The sequence below is a fragment of the Anser anser genome, assembly GCF_964211835.1.
Source record: "Anser anser genome assembly, chromosome: 3".
NCBI classification, from domain to species: Eukaryota; Metazoa; Chordata; class Aves; order Anseriformes; family Anatidae; genus Anser; species Anser anser.
In genome coordinates, this window is record NC_139722.1 from 115,463,065 (window position 1) to 115,489,574 (window position 26,510).

Genomic DNA, 26,510 nt, shown 5'->3' on the forward strand with positions numbered 1-26,510 from the left:
CCCCCCTTATCGCCATAACCAGAAAAAAAAAACACCTGAAAGCAACAGTATTTATTTTCCATACTCCATTAGTAGCCCAGAAGCAATTCAAGCATATTACTAGAAACTGAACCCAGCTAATTAAAAATAATGTTCCAAACTACACTGCTGTCTTTTGCATCTGGAGCTGGCTGCGGCAAATAAACATACACAAAAACAAGGACAAATCACAATAAATCTAAGCAGACAGGTACAAGCAAATTGGTCTGTGGAAGTGACATGTCTCTCTGCTTAAATGTCTACTGCAACTCCCAAGGAGACATGGTAGGATTTAATCTAATTGGGTTTGCCACTTCCCTGCAGCTTAATGTGAGAATAACTGCAATTATATATGACTGTACTTAGCCCAGTACCAAAAATCCATTTATTAGGCTATTAGAATCTATAGAAACCAGGGGTTTGAGATCATTTAGATATGCTGGTTACATACTTGGCCTGCTAGTTATTTTGTGGTTACAGTTTCCAAATTGCTACTGATGAGGTGGCAGTAGAAAAGCAGATGCAGTTAAACATTTGAATGGATGGCTTAGAAAGGTTTTCTTCTTGCTCCAGAATCCGTAATAGCACCTTATATGTTGCCTCGGTGCTCTGCAAATCTCATAGTGTTCAGCAGGGGATTGGGAAACCAAGAGGTTGCTGAGGTTCAGAAATCTGTTCATCATAAAGCAAAGCACCTTTGCATGTGTGGGACCCCACAGAGTTGGCACAGCGCGGCATGGAAATATGAAAAGAATTATGTTTACGGCCAGCCTTTCGGGGCGACAGAGGGAAGAGCCTCTATTCTTCTTGTTTTGCAGCAATTGTGGGGCTGCAATTAGCAAGAAATGCAAGAAAAGCCATGGGGCCATTCCAAAAAAATTTGGTATCACCGCTCTCCCACCTGCTCAGTCTGCAAGCGGAGCACAGCACGATGAACCTGCAAACCCTGTCCTTTAAGCTTTTGTCAGCTAGCACAACCATCATAAAATTCATCTTGCCAAACAGATGTTTTTTAATGAGGTAGTAAACTCTCACAATTTCATTTTTTTCTGCATCGTGGTAATTGCTGGGATAAAGGTGGATTTTCTTGGATGTCTGGAAAACTTCAGCTACAGCAATAGTACTCCAATGTACACACAGCAGGGGAAGGAAAAATAACAAATGGTTCTTCAGTTTATCCATGCTACAGTGAATGTCCCACTTTATGCTACTGCAGGGACTGGACTATGATGGTGGGGTCATACCTCTCCTCCCTGCCTCACAGCTAAACATGGAAAAGTTACTTGCAGATGTCTTTCTTCTATGGCAGCAGTGTCCCTGCTAAGAGAAACCCCAGCCTCAGAGAATTTTGTAGGGACAGCTACCCTAGCATTGGGCAAAAGGTGTTTTTGAAAATACTCAGTTATCAGCCTAAACCAAGGGACAGTAAGATACTAAGCCTTCTGAGGCACCCTGTTAATCAAAAGTTATGTTTAATATACTTGAATCAGAGACCCTTAAACTAGTAGGAGAGCAGTGACTAAGTATTTTCTCTGAAAACCTTTAAATTGTAACTCAAATGGGGATATACTAAAATACTTCTGACTTGCAGCAAGACGCATCATGTACCATTACATTCAGAGACGCAGAAACGATCAGGATGAGCTCTCGAATGGCTGTAGTATATCACCCTAGAAGTGAATTCACTGCACTACACAACCTGATGCCACATGACAAAGTGTGACAGCTAATCTGTATTGCTTATGAGATATTGTTGAGATATGCTGAATATTTTCTAAACTGCTATCAGAAAACATATGTTCCCAAGGGGTAATGATACAGTGGGTCTGAATAACTCATAAAAATTATGAATGAAGTGTTCTCACCTTCATTTGACCTTTGTTACTTCTCCAGCAGACAGAGCTAAATGCGTAGCACGCCAGAATGCATCTGAAGAAGAGACAGATGATAATAAGTAACTGTTAAGAGATGTTTACTCCACTGGCTCTATTAGTTCAGCTTGCTTGCACAGAAAGAATTTCCCTGCACGTATGAACACAAGTGTAGATAAATAAAGGGAAATACCCAGGTTCATCTTTTCCAGCCTAAACTCCGCCAAGCAAGACGGCGCACACAGTGCTTTGTCAAAGGCTGAAGCCTGGGATGAGGCACAAGGAGCCATGCAGGAACCATGGAGCTGGGGGCCCTACTCAGTGCATCTCCAGCACCAGCTGGGAGCACTGACTCCACCTTTGACTGCAGTCTCGTTACAGAGGTACCTGGAGGCCTTCACTCTCCAGCTGCATTTTCCTCTCTGCGACACCTACAGCTGAGGTAGAGTGGGCTACTCACTTTTTGCAGAAAGGTCACAGATCATAAGAGATCTTTCTTGCATATGAAAATATGTCTGCGTATATTTTTTTAAATGTCAAAAGGAGAGCAATATTTTTCAAATGTCAACAGGCAAGCAGTAACTGTGCATCCCTGGAGACTTGTACAGGGCATAAATTACAGAAAAAGAGGCTTTGGCCAACCAAGGGCATAAATTACAGAAAAAGAGGCTTTGGTCAACCAAATCAGAGAACCTTCTGTCCGTATGAAAGTAATGCACAGACTGGACAGATATCTGGCAGGAACGGTTTAAACGTAACCAGCACATCGCAGGGTAGGAGGAGGGCTTCGTACTGGGGCTTGTAGCCTGCTTAGCCCACGCCTCACTTCTGTCAATCCTTTTCTTCCCATCATAACCCATGGCTCTTGGCTTTACACCATACCCTGCTGGCAGGGTCTGAGCAGCTGGGAATGTCTGGTGGTCCAAGGGCATTCAATGGCTTTGGGAGCCATCCATCCCTTTCCCTTTCATGCTGTCTGGGTCAGATACTGCACCGACTTAACTGCCAGGCTATCCCAGATAAAGCTCTTGAAGCTATTTCACTTCTGTAAACATATGACGTGAGGCCAACCAGGGACCAGCTGGGAGTTATCTCCAGTGGTCACTGGGATTCACAGCTCTGACGTGCCCTTGATTTTCTCTCATCTTTGACACTAAGGCCTTGAGTGCTTTTCAGGGCAGTTTTTCTGAGGCATTTAACAGCCTCCTTGTTTCATTCTGCATCACCTACCTCATCCTCATGCCAAGCCCTCGGGCACGATAGGCATGAAGAATGCGCAGTGTTTTGTCACTGAGGAAGCAGGTTTCCACACACGCTGCTGCACACTCTCAACAGATGCTACTAAGAAGGCTGAGCAGTGTCTTTCACAAAGTTATAAATTTCCTCGTGGTCCAGGCTGGGGCTTTCAGAGCCAGAGCTATGCACAAACACAAGGAAAGGACTCCAGTCCACGCTGGGAGCTCTCAGAGGAGCTCAGGTGGGAATTATGTTTGGGGAGCCAAGGGGAGGATGCCAACCAGGTGCCCAGGCTCACCCACAGAGCAGGACTGAGCATAGTGGAAAAGCTAAGTGGGCGAAGGGCACTTCAGAGTACCAGCTCTTTCTGGAAGGACACAGTCAGGCGTGCATCACGACCATGCAGGGGCACCCCTCTCTCTGCTTCCTCCCAGCAGCCTGGTTTTTAACATTTGGAAGCAGCAGGGTGGAGGCAGGAAACAGCGTTAATAACACCTGCCACCTAACTGAAGCTGTGCATGGGAGTCAGAACAGCAAATATGTTGCATAGGTGCTAAGGCACTGCAGATGATAAAAAGGCTCAAGGTAAAAGGGAAGGTGATCGTAAATGGGCACGAGCGAGCATCAAACACAAAGGAAGTTGTAATGAGAGCAGGAGCGTGGAGAGTGACAATTCAGCATGGGAAAGATAAAGCTGGAACAAGAACGGGATCAAGAAAGAGAGCAGAGAAAGGATGGGGAGGAAGAAAAATTTGAAATGGAAACGATGAAAATAGAATATGATTTCCAGAGGGAAAGAATAAGGGTGAATGGGGGTCCTACTGGGTCAGCCCATGCATATTTAGTCAGTTATAATAAGGTAAAATTGCTTCCTCATTACAAGGAAGGGAATGATGTTGATATGTTTTTGCAGTCTTTTAAAAAACTGTACAGAAGTTATAATTGGTGAGAGGAGGCATGGGCAGCACAGTTCAGACCTTGCTCAATGGGAAAACCCTAGAGGCCTATGCCAAGCTGGTTGATAATGACTGCCGTGACTATCAAAATTGTGCAGGGAGCTTTTCTGAGAAGGTATGAGGTTGACCCCAGAGACCTGCAGGGTTACACTCAGGTCTCCAAGGAAAGGATCTGATAACTCCTTTCCTGAATTGGCTGTAGAAATGACAAGTTTATTTAACAGGTGGATAGAAGGTGAAAAGACATCTGTATCTGTTTCTTTTTTTTTTTTCTTCCTTTTTAAATGATGAAATTATCCTTAGGAGCAGCTTCTAGAAGATGTTCTGAAGGACCTGGAAGCCTGCTAGACAGACAATTCTTCTCTTACAATTGTCAGCCTATTAATCAGAGCAAATTTTTATGTGCACCCACAAAATAATGAGAGGAGTTGTGGGAATCCTACCTATTTCCACAAAGACCTGCCCTTTCTTTCAGAAACAAACAGAAACTGACAACAGTACACAACTGCCTAAATCTTACAAACCACATTCTATTTCTTCAAGGACGTAATACAAAAAGGAAAAGAAAAAAAAAAACAAAAAACAAATCATTACCAATATTATATATGCCAAAACTGCAGATATGGCACAGAGTATTAACGAAGAGATCAGTTACTGTGCTTACTTCAGCCATACACAAGTGCACTGTAAAAGCTTAACATAACCAAGCTCAGATAGAGTTTCTTAAAAGACCCTTAGTGCAAGCACTGAAACCAGCCTCTGCTTCCAGAAGTCGGGCTGGTTTGCTCCTGCTAGAAAGTATTAGCAAAGCCGTGTCTATATTCCACCTTGAATTCCCATTTCAACCAAAGCATGAAGTACTGAGAAGCAAGTGGCTGGAATACGAGACAGATATTATCCTTCACTTTCTGAAACATTTACTCGTCGTAACGAGCCTGTAAAATGCAACGCTGACTGAGCTACTGCACTCCCAAATTCCTTTCAGACTCCCAACTAAATTTCCTCTACGCCTGGCAATGTTGTGTTGCTTCCTCTGGCACTTTGCTCCTGCGCCTTCCCCGCACTGCCTCGGGTCGCACCCTCCTGGCTGACCGGCACCGCTGGCCTGAGGCGACTGCTTCGCCCCAGGCTCTGGAGCCAAGGCTGAAATGAAGAAATGTGCCCTGTGTCCAAACTCATTTTCTTTAATTTCTCCTTCTTCGCTATTGATCATTTTCTTTTCTGTTTTTAACTCACCTGTTTTCTCATTTACCTTCCGTTTCTAACACTCTCAGCAGTTTGTTTTTTATTTGCCTCTGACCCTCAATCTTCAAATTCCCTCTGAACCCGCACACCTTTTACAGCTCCTTTCCTGCTAGCATCATTTGGGCTTTCATTTGATTGGCTTTTAATCCTGAAGCATTTTTGGCATGGGTAATATACTGCATTTTGGGGTATGAAAATAGTAAAATGTTTTTTCCCTTGCATTCCTGCTTCTTTTGTAATTCCTATATACAAGTCCTACATCCCCTGTAAAGATATCTGTGGAAGACTTAACACTACTTAGATCAAATCTCATTTTCCTCCTTGCACAAGGACACACATCCAGCAATCTGTCACACAGTAGACAAACTGGGGTTAGGACAGGAGGGCTGGGGCTTCACTGATGTGAGAGGCAGCAGACTTTGGTCTAAGGGCATGTGTTGAACATTTCACTTCAGTATTCACCCATTGGTATGCTGTGTGCCATTTCCCATACGTACTCCCAACATAACACGAGATCTATTTCATGCATCTCTGGCACCTTTTCTGTAAAAAGCATATTAAATAAAATGCTTTTTAACTAAGTGCTCTTGCGTGATGTGTGGTTGCCCATGAAACTACTAGATGGTTAAATGAAGCTAAATGCACAGTAAAATCAGCAGAACTCCATACTGATGCAAGTACCAGTACGTGTAGTCTGCCCTTTCTACTGCTCATTAACCTCTAGAATAAACGTATTTTAGCATCTGCTCTACTGCCAGCACTTAATCCTGTGGCTGTTGCATGTAAAAGAACAGGAGTCAACATTTAGAGAAAAACCTCAGAAAGCTTAAGCAATTATCTCAGGCATCCTGGCGAGAACTCAACAGTATCAGAAAGCTTTGATAAAAGCACAAGCTTTGGTAAAAGCACAAAAGCAGATCAACAGAACTTTTTCATGAAGCAAAAAGATCACATTTCCATTGCTCATGAGAATGTACTGGCAGGATGATGTGATAATCCATACTGGATGGTACAGCTTAAAGGTAGCTGTCACGGGGACCTCCACATTCTGTACCGAGACACCTCAGAGTGGTTGGTTTCTTGACCAATTTATTCTTGAATCCACTCATCATGTAGGAGTTCTGACAGACAGAAATATTTTTTTTCAAAGAAAAACAGCACAGGATCTTGCCCTGGCTAATACAGTGGAGCTCTTCTGACTGATACCAGCTCACGAGCTGGCTCATCTATCGTTTAGCCCATGTTGAACAAGTATAAGCTTCACAAACGTGTCTTAACTAAAAGAAAGTGGCTTGTGTACTTTGTGAAGCTTAAACCAGTTCACAGAACATGTGCAGGGAAAGCACGTGGTGTTTAAGATTTAGAGCTAGGTTCAGGTACTCTTGTGGTTTGGGTGTTATCATTAAAGCTCAATGTAACAAATATGGGGTTATTTTAATCTTCTATAACTGCATGAGATTCGGATTTTAATTGACTTCTTCCCTCCTGAACTCATCTCATAAAGTATACTAGGTATATCTGCTGAGTAAATAGAACACAATAATGTGTTTAAATGTTTGTCTAGAGAGTTACTTCCGCCCAGAACTGAAAATCAATATAGCTCAGAGACATCTTTTGTTAATATAACTTTTTCTTTCAGCATGTTTCTAACACATTTAATATTTTTCAGTGTTATCTTGCTGGCACTGGAAGTCCAAGCCGTGTTGGCAGATCCCTGAACTGGGACTCCAGAGACATGGATTCTACTCTTGGAGCCATTTTTAACATCTTGGACAAGTAATTACAGCTCTCCAGGCCCTTATATCCATTCCAGCCATTCCCTTTTGGGCCTTGTTTCCGTAAAGATGTATGCATGTATTTGGTTGTATAAACTAGGAAGGTATTTAGCTAACTGCATGACTGTGAGCAGTCTAGTGACTTAAAGTTACTGTTAAATTCAGTGTTCAAGCCTTTGAAAGATGAAGTTTTGGATTGCACACTCTTAGACTGTGCCGAATTGGACCGACCTGCCTACAGAATTTGATGCTCCCGAAGTCAATCCAGCCTCTGTATGTAGCACCCCAAAAAAGCCAGTGGTTTTTGTAAGAAGGAATGCCAAAAATTCCAGCAAACTGTGGCAGCTGTGGAGCATTTTAGAATTAAGTAGCTCCACAAAACCTTAGCAGCAGGCACCTGAGAACAAGCTTTCAAAGCTCCCACAGATGACAGTACCAGTTTTCTTCTTCAGCACAGTGGGCAGAGGCATTCACAGCACCCTTGTCTAACTCAAAATCAGATTTCAGGCTTGAGGTTGGGCAGGGGGGAAGCTTCAAGTGAATTGCATCTGTCTCTGGGCTCATACAAATAGCCTGAATTTGCTGCCCTGTACTGAATACTGTCAGGCTGAAAACATACATTAGAAAAATATGCTCCATTTCCCCCCGAAATCAGCCTATAAATAACATGTGTGGTCCAGAATGGCTCTCATCTCACATTAGGAATAGATGCTGTGGTGCAACAGTGACAACAACAAAGAGAGGGGAATTGGTTAAGTACTTTGGGGGTTAAAATCTGTGCCCTGAACAGTAGATTTTATGGCCAAAAGTGACTCTTCTGTAGTCTCATTTATTATTGCAAAAATGATTGGAACTGGGGACCATGACACTATTACCTGTTACTGCAGATTTATTGAAAATTAGCAATTCCATTTGTATCTATGAGATTTCAGGGATTATTCTGTTATAGACTAGAAAACTGATAGATTTATAACTGTGGCGAATCTAGTTGTACCAACTAATAGAGCAAGTGAGAAAATTTAGAGGTTTGTACTCCTAAAGGAGTTAACCTCTGGATAAAGAAACATTTTTCAAGTAGCATCTGAGAAATTATTGGATCCATAAATTGTCACTGCTGTAGCATGAAAAATATCCATTTCCTGGGCTTTATGTTTTTGTTCAAGAAAGATACAAAAAGCAAAAGTTAGTACCAAAAAAAAATAATTCACTCCACTCAGAGTCCTGCTGTAATTGCTACTGTACCTTTTGTTAACTCTTTGGCATATATTGGCAGAGCTCTCCCTGCTGGCCCTAAGGAAATTTTCAAGCTACGCGTCTTCTAAATTCATTAACATTGTATTGACTCGGGTAAATTTGATCTAACTTTAATTTTGATTTTTGTATACTCACTGGACTTCTTAAAAATTGAATCAAACCTTCAAAGGTATTAAATACATGCCAGGACATTTTGCCTTTTTTTTTTTTTTTTTTTTGATATGAGGGATCTCTGACAGTGGGTGAGGCTTGTGTAATTCACTAAAAAGATCTTAAAACTCCAAACTCTTCTCTCCTAATGTGACACCAGCAGCCTGCCACAGGGATGCCCTGCACACAGGCAGCTTCTAGCAGCTATGTCACCTGCTGCCACACACCTCCATAGCCTCTACCACATGCTCCGTGACACCATACACCCTGCGGGCAACTGGACCAAAGGGTGGGCAACTGCTGCCGCTACCCTGCGTAGCCACAAGGAAGGCGAGCGTGGAAGGACTGCTCAGGTCCCAGCTGGTGGGGCAGGGCTGGAAGGGCTCATCAGGTGCTGCTGGCTCTGCGGGGACACACCTAGGGGACACAGAATTGGCAGTGCAGGGTGGAAGACAAAGAGTGAAAGCAACATCTAGCAATACAAAGACTTTGGCCTGCGGCTCTTAGGGGCATGAGGTTTGGCCAACCATGCCACCCATGTTCCCCCCAGGACTCCTGCTGTAGGAGATGCTCTCCTTATCTCCTGCACAAACTGACATGGTAAGCATTGTTTATACAAACCAAAGCATGTCCCTCAGACACCCAAGTACCACAAACTTGTGGCACAACATTTGAGCCTGGCTGAAATCATTAACAATACCATGATAATAAATGAGGATGAGTTTTGCTCTCTCTCTAATGCAGGTGTGTGGGGCAAAGTAAAGCTCATACAGTACCTTGTGGTTGCTGAGAGCTCCACAGTTGGCAGCTAGGGCATGTGGCTCTAATCCCTGTCTTATCTGCTGCAGATGGGAGGCCGGCACTCGTAATGCTGGCAGGACCAGATGCATGCCCACTGCCTCATCTGCAAGACAAAATGAGATGAAACGAATGTATATGCAGGACAGCTGTTAATTAAAAGAATAGGTCATTTTGGAGTGAAATACACCATTTGCTTTATTGAACAGCACAGAGCTGCTACCTCTGCACAGAGCTGCTACCTCTGCATGGCTGCTTTAGCACTGATTATTGACTCTTAAGGAGGGAAGTTGGGTTTGCTTATAGACCCAGCAATGCTGAGTGAAATCATATAACTTCCTTGGGACTAACCCAACTTAAATTATGTTTCAGTTTGATAGTTGTAAGAATTCAAGCTTGGAGACTGGACTGGGAAGAATCATTTTTGATATTATTAACTTATTACTATTTTTGTTCAAATTACATATATAGATAAACAGATTTTTTAAATTACTTTTAAAATACTCCAAGGTTTAATATATCTCTAAAGCTACAGGTGCTAAGGTCTGAAAAAGAAAGAAACATTGAATTTCAGTTAAAAGTAATCCAGAGTACTCACACTTTTAAAGAGGAAGAAGAATGACAAGCATTTGCAATATGGACCACATCTCCATCCCAGTGGCATCAACAGATTTTGGTTATTAACTTTGGGAAAGAGGAAAATACTTTATCTGAGAATCTCTAAGGAAAAAAGCCCCTGAAATTATCCCACTATTTCACAATCATTAAGGCAAAAACAGAGCACGCAGAAGTTATTTATGATTCCATCATACCATTATAACACTGCCTGTAACTTGAGAATAAAGCATTTCTAAGCATCCAGTGTTTGATGTGAGCCACAAACTGAGTTTCAAATACCCAAAAGAATTTTTATTTCTGCTTATTATTGAATACAAACTTACGTATGAGATACTTCCAGCTACCATTTGAAAAAAATAATTCTGAAAAAGAATACCTTCTTCCTGTATTCTACTACAAAAATGGTTCTGGATTTTTACCCCGGATAAATCAGCACAACTCCAACGAAGTCTGAGCTATCACCATTGACATCATCTCAGAACCCAACTGGCATGAAATGCTTCTCTGATTACAGCTGCAAAATATCCCTGCTTGGCTGAATTCCTTATTCCTTAACCAAATGTGGAACTAGTCATGGAGCTACATGTGTGTATCTGACTTGGCCATAATACTGAATTTTCTCTCCTTGCAATGTAAGGGAATTACATTTCAAAGATCAGACACTGTTGTTTTACAACCGTAGTAACTCCTGTATGCTAATTTAGTGCAAGGAAAATATTCTTGAGTATGTGAGAGATTGTTTCTTGTACCTTTTTAAACAAATGGGCAAATATGACGGACTACAAATCCAGTTTATGTATCACTCCTGTTCTAAGGAACAAAGACAACTTATTTGGTAGTGTTTATTCACTACCCTAGGCTAAACCATCTCAAACTTTGATGATCTTTCTTTTATTATGATGCACTGCCTTATCATACACAAGTTTCCTGAGTTGAAAGGAATGTTTTGTGCTTCAAAGGTGGTAAATTCAGGACCATAATGCAGCACAACCCCTGCAAGAAGCAGGTCCTAACCTTGAGGTGTCACTGCTCACTGAGACACAGCTCATAATATGAACTGTCAACAGGGAGGGACTTTATCTGTCTGCTTAACAACAATTTGTAGACTTAAAAAAAAAAAAAGTTACAAGAAAATAAAATGCTTAGATTTTAGAGTTTTGCTCCCCTTGAAATCCTGGGTAAGCCAACAGGCAGCTTGGTCTGGAAAACTGATGAATTCATGATTATCAGAAAGCCAGTGAGAGTTAGTGAATGTCAAGAGTAAGGAAGGATTCAAGAATGATGTGAGACAACCAGTGAGAAATTGCTTAACTAAACAGAAAATGTTTAGTCTCCCAAACAGCTGCTGAGTACCCCCAGGAATACTTTTTTATTTAAAGAATTTTTGACAGTGTCACAATATCTCTCTGCTTTAATATATTAGCGCATTTGTACTTCAGGCTACTGTGGAGGGAAGTGTTCTAGCTCAGAGCCAGGAAATAAAAAGGTAGTTTAACAAATAGTGAGTAAGAGAGCAAAAAGACAGGCTACGTTCTTCATGTAAATCAAAGTTGTTCCAGAACGACTTAGAAAGAGAGGTTGCTATTTTCAACTGAGAGTCAACTGAAAGTTAATGGGGACATTGCTAAAGATCACAGACAAACGTATACTGTACTTTTAATGAATATTTTATTCATGTCACCTTTAAATTAGTTAAATTCGATAGGATGATAATGTAATGCAAAATGGCTTCCTCCCCAGACCATTTCAGGTGGAGGGTAGATCAGAATTTAATTTTAGGGTAATGCCAGGTCAAAATTAAATTTAAAAATTATGGTTTGAAAGTAATAAATCTAAAGTGACCACTGGAAAAAATACTAAGTTAATGAGATGTGTAAGCCATTTAGAAAACCACAGATATATTATATGACATCTATTTTTCTTACCTGGAAACAGGCCATTTTAATACCTCCTGATAGGGATGAAAGGGGAGAAAGGAGAAGAAGGGGCACTCTTAAAGCTATTGCTATCCTGTCTTAATAAAGTTATGAAGAAAAATGTCAAAAGTTCAGCAATAGGAATATTCATCATTTGATCAGCAAGGTTGTTTAAAACTTAAGACTCCTAAATCCTCTTTCAGGAATCTAAATATATGTTCTGCTTTTCAGAGCATGGTCACTCACATATGCCAAAGAAATTGTTAAAAAATTAGGGTGATGCAGCTTAATAAACCAAGAGGTATTGGGGGGATCAGGCCCAGACTGCATTGGTATGTGTCTTATCCCTCTCCTTTCTCTTACCTATCGTGAAGCCAGTACACGTGAACACACAGCATACACAAGGGGTCTCACAATTTCAGTCTGCTATTATACAGCCATAACAATCTCGTGGACACCATGCTTCCCTGGGTTATTCTCCTTCCTCAAAGGAAGGCTGCCCTGGAGAATGCCAATGAAGGGGCCAAGGGACAACTAAAGCAGCAGTCTGCAAAGAAGACAGGGAAACAAGTTAGGAAGGTGCAAAAATAAACCTGAGGGATGCAGCCAAGGCAAGAAGAGAGGTGTGAGAAAGGAAAACTTTAACTCACAGAGCATCTAATTTCTGTTCAAATTCAACATTAAAAAGATACTCCCAGGTAGCATGACAAAAAGTGATGACATCAGATCTTTCTTAGCTTTGAAAGATCACTGTCATTTGTAGGTTGCACCAGAGGTAAGTCAAGAAGAAATGTAAGGCCAGGTTTTGCCCTTGATGCGGGTTGTCTGCCCGCCCAGGGATGCCTCTGGAGATGCTGGAGCTTGGGAAGGCACCGAGGCTGTAGGGGCAGGTAAAACCCAGTGCAGCAGCCACAGGTGGGAACATACAGCAAGAATGCACTCCACTGAAATGAGGTCCAAGAGAAAAAAAATATGAAAACTGATATGCTCAGAAAGGGGCAAATTCATTTTATGCAAAGACATTAAAGTACATCATGACGTAAAACTACAGTGTGATTGTTCCCTTGCTAGAGAGCTTTGGTTATGTGAACGTGAGTATTGTTGCAATTCAGAAAAACGCACTCAGGGAGTTTCAAAAATTAAACAAGTTACCTGACTACAAGTTATTCCTGGCTATTCTGGTGGCAGCACTACAGCTGCTTAAACCGACACGTCTGCTCCTTTCAGATGCGAGATGCTGCATTAGCCATGCCACAAGAAGGCTGACACTGCACTAATGGGCTCTACCATCCCCAGGATCCCCCTCCAGATCAACTGCAACCTGAAGTGAGAGGCAAGAGACTTCCTGCCCATCGAGGGACACATCAGATGATTGCAAAGCTTCAGCATCCAGTGGCAACCAAAGACATTTTGGGTATGCTCTCAGGTGTCCGTGTTATTTCACAAAATCTAAAGTGAAAGCTGGGTACAGAGATGGACATTGCTTTCCCCTCTGCACAAAAAAATGAGAGAAATCTGTGAGGATCAGCCCCACCATGCCATGAGTACAGACAGTGAATGCAGAGCGCTGAACAATGCTGAGCAGGGCCATGCTGGGCCTCTCATAATCAGGCCATAAATTATTCTAATTTGTTGTCCCTACCAGGCAGCTCATTGATGAGCTAGAATGGTCATCAGGACTATAAATTATTATTATTACTGTAATTTTTTTCTTTCCTTTTTTGGCATGGATGCTGGCTTTAAGCAATGCCTTCTCAAGGCTGAGCTTGATAATCCTTTCCAAGCTTTTATTTAAACTCTCTAAAAGCAAAAATGAATTAGAAACTGGAAGAACACAAAGAAGCCAGAAAGAGAAGATCAATAACTCACATAACACAGCAGTAAACAAACTGGAACAATTACAGTGAGAGATGGGTATTGATCAATATCAGGAGAGCTCATATGCTGGCACCTCTGTTTATACTAGACCTCAATTATATTCTTACTTTCTCATAATATAACTGCATTCTACAATTTTTATCACCAATGAGAATTTAATTCCCTTATATTAATGAATAATAGCCGTATAATGGTTTTAGGCAGTTGTTTCTATCAGTAGATCTCCCAATCAGCAAAATTTTGACTGCCCAGTGCCCTGTGTTGCTGTTACGTGTGTTAGCGACTGGAAAGCTGAGCCACAGATTGCCTAGCTGACCTTCCTGTGGCCAAGGGCAGGGGCAGAAGCCGAGCCCTGGGGACTGTGTTCTGGCAATACTAACCCCTGTAGACCTTCCCAAGGGGTGACTTTTTTTTTTTTTCTTTCTCTCTCCAATTTGCAAGCACCCAACCAAACTGTTCAGACCTGCACTTTACTGTACTGGAAGAAGCAGCCAAGGACCTGCACACCAGGCATCCAACCCAGCCTGGAAGAATTTTAAATAAAACTCTTTAACTCTACATAGATAAGCTCTTTATACTGAAAGAGGCACCATTATTTACTAAACTGCTAAGAGGCCTCAGGACCAGAGTCCTCCCTGTTTTGTTTTTTTCCCAGCACTGCCTCACACAAAATATGCGAGGCGTTCAGTTCACAGCAGGCTGAGGACATTTGCTTCCACTTCCCCCTCAGGTATTTGGCTGGTCTGCAAAGTCATCACTTACATTTTGTTCTGTTACATGAGTCAAATTGAGCTGGAACTTTGTGGGTTTGACTTAATGAGACGTATCAGCACCAACACAGCTTTCCTTTTCTTATGCAAGCTGTGTGAAAGTGCTCCCTCACAGCTATCTGAGGTGACTGGTTTTTAACTTCAGGCACACATAGCAATCCACAAGCCTGCTTCTGTGAACTCTGACTTAAAATGGCAAGTTGCTAGAGGATAGTCAGCTGAGGTCTGTCCTGTTTAGAAGTTTCTTCTGTAAAATAAACTCACATTAAAAAAATACACATATTTAAACAGAATCCTATTCAGAGTTCATATTGAAAATCAAGCAGTGAAAAGGTAAAAATGACTGAAAAAACAGAACCAAAGTTTATAATATGCAAAATTATCTATGATAAACTTTAAAGCTTTTTTTTTTTTCCCCACAGAGTCTGAATCATACCATTCTAGCTTAAAAAAAACAAAAAATAAAAAACTTGTTAATGGATTAAATGGTTGGGTTTCAAGCCAGTGATTCCAAACACCTACAGAAATGTTAGCAAAAATGTCCATAGTCAAGAGATCACCCATAATGTTTCAAATTGGAAAAAAAATATTTTCAACAAGAATTCATTTACTGTTAACAATTTCAATGAGCTCAATTCGAAAAGTAAAGTACCGAGAGTCGTGGTGAACATCAGCAGACATAAACAGTACAAGGAAACTATGAGATGTATTCAGGCTTGATGATCAAAGACTGCTTTAATGGGAACAATCCCTGTAAAGCAGACCTCAGGTCAGGATTTTGATAGATCATACAAAGTACAGAAAAATTCAGGAAATCTACCTCTGCCTCAGACAGATAGAGAGGTTAGATTTTTCAAGTCCACATGTGTAATAATGTGTGTGAAATTCAGTAACGGCTTTTTGCAAGCTTTGAATGGAATTTACCCCCAAAGGCTCATGTGGCCTGTTTCCTTTCATTATATCCCCCATCCCATCCCCAACCCTTCCTTGTATCCTCCCCTTTGGGAAAGCTGAACACGCCGCTGGGTGAGGTTCCCGAAGGAAGAGGGCCAGAATGTGCCACCCCGACCCTCAGGAGGCAGAGGCAGGGACACCCAGCCGCACCATGAACCCAGGGCGGATTTGTGCTGCCTTCGCTGAACATGTCACCAACAACCCTCTGCAGCAAACAGCTCACCCTCAACTCTAAGGACAACCTTCGGTGCCAGGGCAGTACTGAGGAAATAAAAAACAGGCTGTTGCCACATCTGCGCCCTGCCCAGGAGAAGCTATCCTCAGCAAAGAGGGCAGAGAAGCACTGAAGCTAAACGAGCAGTGGACTGGAGCTGGTAGCATTTTTTCACCCTCTCATTGCCCCAAATATAGTGTTACAACATCCCTAAAGAGATGTTTCTCTGAGCATCCAGGAAAGAGCACTGAAGTTGGCTCCATGTCCAGTTTCTGCTGGGCTGCATACGAGCTTTACCCTTTTTTTTTTTTTTTTTACCTCCCCATTTTTTTCCTTTTCTTTTCAAAAATCCATTGTGTCTTTCTGCTTTAGTTTTTATTCCGATCCATCCCTCAGCTATCTTGACATTCTGGTGCTCTTCAAAAATCCATCGCTGATTTCCTTATAATCCTTACACAAAATGGACAATATGCTAAAGGAAAACCGCCTCGCGAAGTTGCCAAAAGAGCAATTCCAATCTAATTAGGAGTTCGTACTGCTTCAGTGAAAGCAGCACAAACACTGTTAATATTCACTGCAGCTGCTTTGTCAATAACTCCCAGTGAATCCTCCAATTTATAAGAAAAATCAGGAAACTATTGGATTCTATGACACTGATAGATCTATCAGTATTCATTGCCCCTATCCTCTGCAACACAAGGCACAAATGCCAATAACTCTAACAGTCCCTTAAATGCTGAAGGATCATTATTAAAGTGTGCTTGGCATCCCTGGTCATTAATTATAATCTTGTGCACATATGCAGTGTGATTGCAGGAAATAATCAGCTTTGTCTGCCAAATTGGCAACATTTAGAAACTAATTTGTTATGACATACCATCAAAGATATTTAAACAACAAACCCAAAGCTCTGCTGCACTGCGCACACTGTTAAAATATCAGATCACATCATTAAAAAATAGTTAACATATCCAAGGGGAGGTAATATTTATCCTTGAACCCTGGTTCAAGTGGAGTTTTCAGAAAGAGCAGCTTCACCCTCTCTCCCTCGCAGCTCGCAGGCGAGGAAACTCTCTCCAGAGTAACGGGTGGGGGGAGGCGAGGACCAAGCCTACACCGCGGACGAGCTGTCAGTCAGGAGCTATTAAACGGCCATTGAATAAATGTTTGCCAAGAGCAAAGCTTACCCAGGATTACCGCACTGCTCAGCGGATTCATTTAGAGACTTTAAGCTCATATTTATCTGTCTAATTTCCTTCACAGGCCCTGCTGCCTCTCTCACCCACCTGGCAGAGGGACGCAGTCCCCACCTTTCTTCTCCTCAGACCACAGTCAAAGTATTAAAATATGCATCAAAAGAAAAACACAAAATAAATATCGAGCTATGCTTTCATCCAGGAAACTAACCTCTTTTTTTTTTTCTCCTATAAATCAGAAGAATGGTTTAAAAATGATAAAGCAGATTACATGCTTAATCTTTTTAAAGAAAAGAGTTGAACTGCGGCTATAGTTCTTATTAAGAGAGCACTAAATATGGATGTTATCACCAGAGAGAAAAGCTGAACTTGTAGGTTTTTCTGCAGCCTTTTCTGACACTTTTTCCTTTACACACTGTTTCCTCCTTGGATGTTATTGCTTTTGTGTCCCTGTCCGTAGCAGGAGTCCAGCAGCCCAGTTACAACTGAGCACGGAGAACAGGAGGAGAACTGAAAAGTGCAAAGTACTTAACTGATGTAATTGCTTCTCCATTCTTACAGTAGTGACAGTTTACTCCAGGAGACTGCACTTCAACAGAATATTCTGTTTGGTTTATATGACAATTTCCTACTCTTTTCCCATGTTTGCGCAGAAGACCATGTTCCATATTACTGACACTGCAGTTAAGAAATCACAGTTTTGTACAAATCCATTTCAGCAGATTCTCAAATGCTGTCATCAGCCACTGAACCAACAATAACATCTTTCTTCCTTTCTTTCTTGTGGTGTTTCGTAGCTTGTAACTAATTTCAGAACAAAGTCTGAAATGCTTGAAAAGAAACAGTATTTTATTCCTAAAGTAATACTACATGTATTGCTTTAACACAGTTTCGAAATCTATGCTTCCCAAAGATACTTCTTGAAATAAGATGTAGTAAAAAGATCTCAAATCCATCATCATCAAAAGACAAGCTATATCAAAAGGTACTTCAGATTAATAACATCTATTATATCAATATTCTTTAATTTTTTCCCATATTTTCAAATAAAAATAATAGTTATGGACTTCTAATCAGCTCCTCAGAAATAAAGCAAAATTTTCAACACAACTGTATAGATTTCACTATAATACTAGCTTTTAGCCTTCCAAATAAATAACTTGCATAGAATTATTTTTTTCATTTCTTTTAGTTCCTTGTCTGATTGCACAGTAATAGATGTGAACAAACTATAACCCAAACCACCAAAACAAGGACATTGGTAAAGGTTATTCTCTCAGTTGTCACAACACCGCTAGAGATAAAATTTTGAGCTTCCCATTAGGATAAGCATTTAACTAAAGCTTTTCATATAAATGGTATAAGATCACGAAAGTACCATACTGTACGTACGTTTTAATACAGTGTTCTTAAAATAAGCAGATAGAGAATTCATAATAATTCCCTTTTAATCGGGACATATTTTACCTTGAAAACTTCTATTACAGTGTACCCAAGTTAAGGGCAACATTTAAATTACAAATAATAATATGGTTATAATTATTTTATTCCTTTTCCTGTTCTGATAAAAGTTATTCAGCATTTACATAAAGGCCTAAAACACTGGCCTTGGAAACAACGTCCTTTCAGACAAACCATTTCAAATTAAATGTCCGATGAACAATGCCTTTCTGTTGCAAGCCAAACCCCACGAAGCACAAATTAACAGAAGGCCGATAAAGCCCTGAGCCAACGTGCTGTGCCTATAGGCACACGGCTAACACGCAGTAAGGACAGCAGCCATTGTCTCCTATGCATTGCAGTAGATTCAAAATGGGAAATGAAATGCCTCAAGAGAAAAACAGAAAAAGTACAGATTGAATCTCATGTAACTCCGGCTCTGCTGGGTTTGTTTTCACATTTGCTCACAAGATGGAGGGAAGCTAGGAAGGCACATAGCACGCTGACCTTTGCAGCAGTCACAGCGCAAGTTCTCCTTATTAGCACCAAGCCACGGTGATGCCACGGTGCAACAGAGTCATTGTCAGCGTCCACAATCCCACTGCTGGGGACGAGATGAAAAGGAGGTGCTCTGAGGAGGCGGAAAGACCATTCGTACTAGGACAAGCTCCTTGAAGCCCTCTCTCTCCCTGCCAAGACATTATTTCCCATGCTTTAATCACTCTTGTCATTCTTCTCCGAATGCTCTCCAGTTGTCAGTACCCTCTTGAGTTATGGAGAGGAGAACTGCACTCATGGAGAATGCCAGCAGCAGTCATGCCAGTGCCAAAAGCAGACGTAACAGAGCCTCTCCTATTCTCTTGAAATTTCCCATTTTGGACATTCAGGAATGTCATTAGTCCCTGCGGCCAAGGTGTCCCCTCAGAGCTCACACCCACCTGATGGCCCACAGCAAACCCAGGGAGGCACATTGTGTCGTCCCCTCACATGAGCTCCGGAAGAACAGCCCTCCACCTACAGCCCCTGATTTTACTACTCGTGCATTTGAAGTGGGGACAAGTACAATGTGCTTAGCACATCATGTGCTGTTTGGCACAATAAACTTCTGGGATTGACATTGTGAACAGTTACCACATAAATATCCTAACTTGCCCTGGATAAAAAAGAATATTAGAACTCAGCATCCCATTCTTTTAATACTGATCACAGAATCATCTAGGTTGGAAGAGACCTCCAAGATCACCGAGTCCAACCTCTGACCTACCACTAACAAGCCCTCCACTAAACCATATCACTAAGCTCAACATCTAAATGTCTTTTAAAGACCTCCAGGGACGGTGACTCAACCACTTCCCTGGGCAGCCTATCCCAATGCCTAACAACCCTTTTGGTAAAGAAGTTCTTCCTAACATCCAACCTAAACCTCCCCTGGTGCAACTTTAGCCCATTCCCCCTCGTCCTGTCACCAGGTACGTGGGAGAACAGACCAACCCCCACCTCGCTACAGCCTCCTTTAAGGTACCTGTAGAGAGTGATAAGGTCACCCCTGAGCCTCCTCTTCTCCAGGCTGAACAACCCCAGCTCCCTCAGCCGCTCCTCGTAAGACTTGTTCTCCAGACCCCTCACCAGCTTCGTTGCCCTTCTCTGGACTCGCTCGAGCACCTCGATGTCCTTCTTGTAGCGAGGGGCCCAAAACTGAACACAGCACTCGAGGTGCGGCCTTACCAGAGCCGAACACAGGGGCACAATCACTTCCCTAGCCCTGCCGGCCACACCATTTCTGATACAAGCCAGGATGCTGTTGGCCTTCTTGGCCACCTGGGCACACTGCTGGCTCATATTCAGCTGACTATCAACCAAAACTCCCATGTCCTTCTCTGCCGGGTCCTGGTGGCTCCCCGGCTGCCTCCAGTGGCCTCGATGCCGGAGGGGAAAAAAAAAAAAAAAAAAAAAAAGCCCTGTCCTCCTCGATCCCCCGCTCCGCTGCAGAACGCGCCCTCCCCGGAGTCGATCGCCTCGGCGAGTGGCCGTAAAATGGCGGCGACGCCCGCTTTGAGCGGCCCGCCGCTCCCGCTGCTGGCTCCGCCTCCCTCGCGAGGGCTGCCGGGCCCTGGCAGCTCCCTCAGCTGCTTCCAGTGGCCACGGTGCCGGAAAAAAAAGGCGTGCACGTCTCGGTCCCCAGCTCCGCCGCAGAACGCGTCTGCCCCGGAGCCGATCGCCCTGGAAGAAACGCCCTTTTCAAATCAGCGAGTTCATATTGCTGCTGGAGCTGTACCTTGCAGCACCGGTACTCGAGCTATGGTAACCTACATTAAACCAATTGCTAATTTTTACTTCTGTGGTCAATTTTTCTGTCATTGTGAGGTCTAACACGGAATTCCCCATGATGAATTCAGTTCTTTAGGGCTGTGACATTTCCTTCCTCACTTCTGTCCTCCAGACTCAGCTCTTCATGTTTCTGCTCTCTTCTTGTGTGCACATCCAGATGCCATAGGAGCTGGCGACCTGTTGGTGGATTACAAGCTCTCCTGGATCTGATCATCGCAACCAGCTTCCTGCGTGCCACTTCTGTAGAATCCTTGATAACTACAGAAACCACATAGAAAACTATATGGTCCTTGTGTGCCACTGAGCCTTCTCTGACGGATGGTAGTGCACCGCTCCTGATTTTACTACTCATGCGTTTGAACTGGGGACAAGTACGATGTGCTTAGCACATCATGTGCTGTTTGGCACAATAAACTTCTGGGATTGACATTGTGGACAGTTACCACATAAATATCCTAACTTGTCCTGGGTAAATACAAAGAAAATTAGAACTCAGCATCCCATTCTTTTAATGCTGATGCTGCCAGTGACTTACCCTTGGAAAGATAATACTTATTGAGCAAGTTCTTAAGGCCATTGGGAGAATTATTTATTTGCTATGCTAAAATTAATTATATGAAGTGCTGCATAATGGATCAGTAATGTTTCCTCATTGTCACCATCATGAAATATACTTCATTTATTTGTCGAAGAAAATAAATATGCTGAAAAAATACTATGGGTATTATCCGCAAGCTCCATAACTTTCCAAATTCAGAAATAGAAGTCATTCTTCTCCATGGCAAAACATTTTCGAAAGAGATACACAAAATGGAAATTTGTTTTTCTCTTCCAAATACTGAAGGGTAGTCTGAAGACAAAAATAAAGCATACCCTCCCTGTATCTACCAGTACTTTTGTGTGGACTCCAGTATCTATGTAGTTGAAGACACAGAAAATCAGCTACTCCATTTCTATAACAAATATAAAATGCTTTTATATTTTAAATCTAGACTTCTAAAAGTCTTTGTCTTGCTCCAGGAATCCTAATGCCTATTTCTTAGATCCTCGGGGAAATTAGGAAGCTACTAGACAAGTTAATGCTTCGAAGCTGTAAATTAGTTTGTTTTTTTTTTTTAATTTTTTTTTCCCTCCTTAAGATCTTGGCATATTTTAAACAGAAAATTGTAATAATAATTATGGATATATTGACCTGTCTGTACTCTTAGGCTGGCCACTCAAGTGAAGTAGATTTTAACCAGCTCCCTGTAGGATTCTGTCAGCTTCCGATGTCGCGGTGCTGTGGCACTTCTTGCATTCCTCCTGAAAGTTGCCTAATGCCGCCTTAAGTTTTGACTCCCTGCAGAAACACTTTGATGATTTTGTTCATTTTGTTACATCTCCTGAAGAATTTAACGGGTAAATTATACCTAGCCAACTGCAGGCCTGTCCGTAAAAATGCTGCTCTGTGGGGCTACGCCAACAGATCTTCCAGCTATAGCTTACCGTGGTGATGATGGGAGCTCCAGTGGAGGGAAGGTTTCAGGGGTTTAATTGCATCATTTAATTTTTCACTTGATAACAATGGACCGGCCCTATCTGCAATAAAATCTGCACTACTGCTCTCACTTGTGAAGCCCTCTGCTGTTGCTGAGACTTTGGATGAGACAGAAAGCTGTCCAGAAGTCCCTCTCTTGGATGTCAACAAAAGCCTGAAAACTTTCAGGATTTGAATCAGGCCCCAGAGATGTGATTTTGAGAAAACTGAAGCATGACAGAGGCATACAGAGACTCACGTAACAGTGTAATACTGCCCCATGCTGAACTGTGGTTTTGCAAAAAAGGGGCCCTCTCTCTGCAAAGCAACTAAACCCGAGTCACCACTGAACTGCACCCAGAGTAGCTTTAGAGATACGGAAAATATCTGGGGCTTTGGCATTATTACAATAAATAATTAGAGCAAGTTTTGTGGAAATCCTGAAAATCTAATGTCTTACGCACCTTTTTTTCCTCTTCCCCTTTTAGCTAGGCATCATTATGTCTCAGCCTGTCACTGGAAATGCAGAGGAGTGGACTATGGCAAGGAAGAACCAGTTTCTGTTCTCTGGCACTAAGCCTGCTTGCTGCAACTTCCACCTCACACATCTGGTATGTGTTTTCCTGGATGAGCCAAACCAAAAAGGAAAGATGTGTAAATGTGAGAATCGATCACGGGTTTGACACTTGTGTCAGTCTAACTGATGCAATTTAGATGTTCTTCCACCGAAATCCTACACTAGTACTGCCAATGTCAGATAAAGAGCTCACATTACTTTCAAATGGAGGAACATAGTTCACAATAAAATACACTTTGGACTGAAAAACTGCACTTACGTCCAGTCTGAACCACACAGAAATCAGTTTCTTAATGCTCTATATCTGATTTGAATGTCAGCTCCCTACACAAGTTATCACCATTTAAGTCAATACATTTACCACAATAAAAGAGAAGTGCCATCCCAGAGGCTCCACTATGTTTATGTACATAAAGACAGAGAAAGACTGAATGAGCATGCTTTTCTTATCCGTTTCATACCCACTCACTAATATGCAGAGGCATACAGCATCTTTCAAATTCATTTTACAGTCCTGGCAAACAAGGCAGCTGTGTGGAGTATGGACACAGGGAGAGGTGGAGCTGGCTCTGTACCCTACAGCAAATCCAGGATGGCCACAAAACATCTGCAGTCTTACGGGACACTCAGAACCTTTTTAAACATGAATATGCCTCCTAACTCAAAAGAAGCAATTTACATACAGATATATTTCCCAAATCTCTCCCTGCTTCCTGAAAGCAGAGGATACAATTATTTCGATCGATGCATTGCTGCATGCCTTATTCATAACCTGATTTACGGAAGTGAAGCTGGAATTTAGAAGCAATCTAGATGCACTTGACTATCTACAAAGATAATGAAGTATTATTTTTATTGTTAACAGTGCTGCTAAAAATGAGGTGTTTGGTGATTCAGACCTTCTATACAAAAAGCCTATAGCTCAGTCATGTAAAACTGGCTCTATTTAAGTAGTCCTGACATAAGTATTTAGCTGCTTCGATGGCTTTAGTTCTCAAAATGCAGAGACATGGAACACCTTGAAATGAATCTTGGTATTTCTTTTTTGTTACTTGGCAGGACTTCTATCTTTTCATGTTCAATGCCAGGCACAAAACTTCTTGTACCTCTGTTGCTGAGGAGAACAAGAACAAATGATGACAAGCTGATATGAAAGAAATTTTTTCTAGCACTTCAGTACAGTTCACTTGGCTTAATCTCACAACATGTATATCGAAAATTCATGATTTACAGTAAGAAAGCAAGTTTTTGGCTCTTTAGTGAAGGGAAGAGAGCTATGCATATGTTACCAGTAAGAAGTTTTAATCATTACCATCGTAAGGGATGAAGTATCCCTACAAACTAAAACTGAAGTGGTGAAAGAAAGTTACTAAGTGGGATCTCCTGCATTTTCTCTTGCTAATTGCTTGGAGAGCCTCTTCCTTCAGCTGCACAAATGTTCTACCCCAGGAAGGTACAGCTCAGCATTATGGCTAAAGAGATTGAGGCCTTTGTAACAGTTTAATAGCAAAACATACGATTTTTTAAAAATCATTAAAGCAATCACAGTTTCCTCAAAAATGCAAGTTTTTGAAAGATGCTCATAAAAAAACCAACATTTTCCAGCATTTTATATGTAGAATTATATGTTTACGTGCATAATACACACATATATATGCACACATACACAGGTATCACAAACATGCATATATATGCATGCTTTTTATACTTGCTAGTAACAATTGTATAGGATCTCAATCTGAGGTCACAACTTCATTATGCCAGGCATCACACAAACACAAAACACTTCCAAGAGTGCTTGTACCTGAAATGTAGGGCAAGGCACAGTGTGTGGTTACAGACAACAAACCCAGTGTGATAACACCGGTCAGCTTGGTGGGCAGAGGCTTCAGCAAGCCAGCAGACTGGCTGCTGCGAAGTTTATACGTAATACTGTCTCAACAGAGTTTTAAGAGGGGACTAAAAGGAGATAATAGAATAGCCCTACAAGCGTCTAAGAAGGACTCTTCTCCACCATGATATAAATTCCATACATTGGCCCTTAAAAGCCCAGAAACAGTCTTCATCTACTTACAACTCCCATTTAAATACAGAAAATCATTCAACCTCAGAGAACCATCTTTATAGAAGTACTAAGATGCTGGACACTTCAGAGATTAAATGCTGAATGCCAACAAAGACAACAAAATGACAACGTACCACACAACTGACAACTGGTCCTTACTACTGCCATTGGTAGTTGATGATGGCCTTGCCATTTGCAAGTATGTGAAGTCTATTCTCACTGACTTACACACTGATAGTGTTTAACAAGTGATTTCTGAAAGCTGTCATTGGGAATATTTGGGGGAAAACCTCACAAAAAAAGTAAAAGGAAACACCAATTCTGCTTGAAACAGTGGTGAGATGCTGCCAAGGTGTTGTCACAGCAAAGCATCATTCCCCCTTCCCAGGAAGGAAGGGGACATTCCTCTGGGAGAGAGTTTAATGAGCAATAACAAAAGGACTTTGCCAAATGAGTGCATATGATGGCATTTGTTTAGAAAGAAAATCGTAAAGAAAAGTGGGCTGATGAGTTTCTTGGTTCAGCTCATGAAGAGCAGAAGGAGGTGGCGAGTTTGGACCATGCCCAAGAAAGCAGCTCGCAGCAGAAGCAGAAGCCAAACGTGGGCATCCAGAAGACAGACAAGCTAGGACAGGCTCCCAGCACAGCTGGGCCAGGGAAGGAGGGCGATGTCAGTGACACTTTCCAGTTAAGCATGCACCACCAGGAGCGATGGCTCGAAAGCTGCCTCATTTCAGCATGCCAGAGGGTGAACCACTGAGCTGGGAAGCATCAGGCATTAACTCATGCAAATTCACTGCATGAGCTGCTGCTGCACTGCACCTCTCTGCCCAGTAATTGACAGCCCTTGGAAACACTTTTAACTTCATCCACTGCTGACTCACTCCAAGCTTAAAAAATTTCCTTTGGCCAAGGCTGTTGCCCAGAGCAGATGTCTCCAGAAATGCTTGGCAGCATCCCCAGAGCACAAACCACCTCTCCACCAGCACGCACGGGTGCCTTCCTGAGATAGCCAAAGGAAAGGTTATCATGTATTTCTTCCCAGCCTCATCTTTGGAAAGAGCTGGATCACTTCAGCCAGAACTTTCCAAAAATCCCAGCTTAAGGGAGACAGCTGGAGTAGACAACTGCTCAAGTAGTTCAGGTTTGGCAAGGCTGCAAGCCACTGACAACAGGTCGCCTCTCCACTCACTCCTCTGGCACTGCGGGCATCATCCACACGCGCCTGGTGCTCACAGCACTCATCCTTTCCTGCTCATCTGATAAAAATCAAGGGTAATGAATGATCTAAAAAGTAGTAGGCAGATGTGAACATCAGCTTGAAATGCAGCTCATAAGAAATGAGAACATTGGTTTATAAGTCAACTATCTTAAATCAAAGCATGGAAACTTTTCAGCTCTGTTTAAACATGGGAAGATTTCCCTTTGCTGGTCAGCTGACCTACCTATGCCTGAACTCCTGGGTCTAAGCCTTCTATATGATCCCATTCATTTCTATTTGTTTCTTTTGCTAATGTTGGCCTTTTAAATCTCTCTTCATTTGGAAGCACCATCCCTCCCAATACCTTTAACCATCCTCATTGCACTTTCATTGAAATCAATGGGGCTTTGCAAATTACCATTGTACAGCTGACTCCATTATGCCCATTACAGATTTAAAAACATGATGACAAGAAGCTAATCTGTACGCACAACTCCCTCTCTTCTGCTGTAAATAACTCAGCCATATAATTTT

At 42.0% G+C, this 26,510-nt stretch overlaps 1 protein-coding gene across 12 annotated transcripts in view; it reads right to left on the reverse strand.

The window, feature by feature from the left end:
* Positions 1-20,158, reverse strand: part of LOC310898026 (uncharacterized protein) — a gene marked incomplete at its 5' end in the record, with an annotated part of 223,633 nt that extends 203,475 nt beyond the window's left edge. For 4 of the 12 annotated variants that reach the window (XM_083832396.1, XM_083832391.1, XM_083832395.1 and 1 more), the window contains 4 exons: positions 1,884-1,947; positions 9,282-9,409; positions 9,902-9,987; positions 12,201-19,792. In XM_083832396.1, coding sequence (XP_083688522.1) covers positions 1,884-1,889 — 6 coding nt within the window. The other 8 variants (XM_083832398.1, XM_083832399.1, XM_083832400.1 and 5 more) reach the window with 5 other exon arrangements.
* Between the last annotated feature and the right edge of the window lie 6,352 nt (positions 20,159-26,510).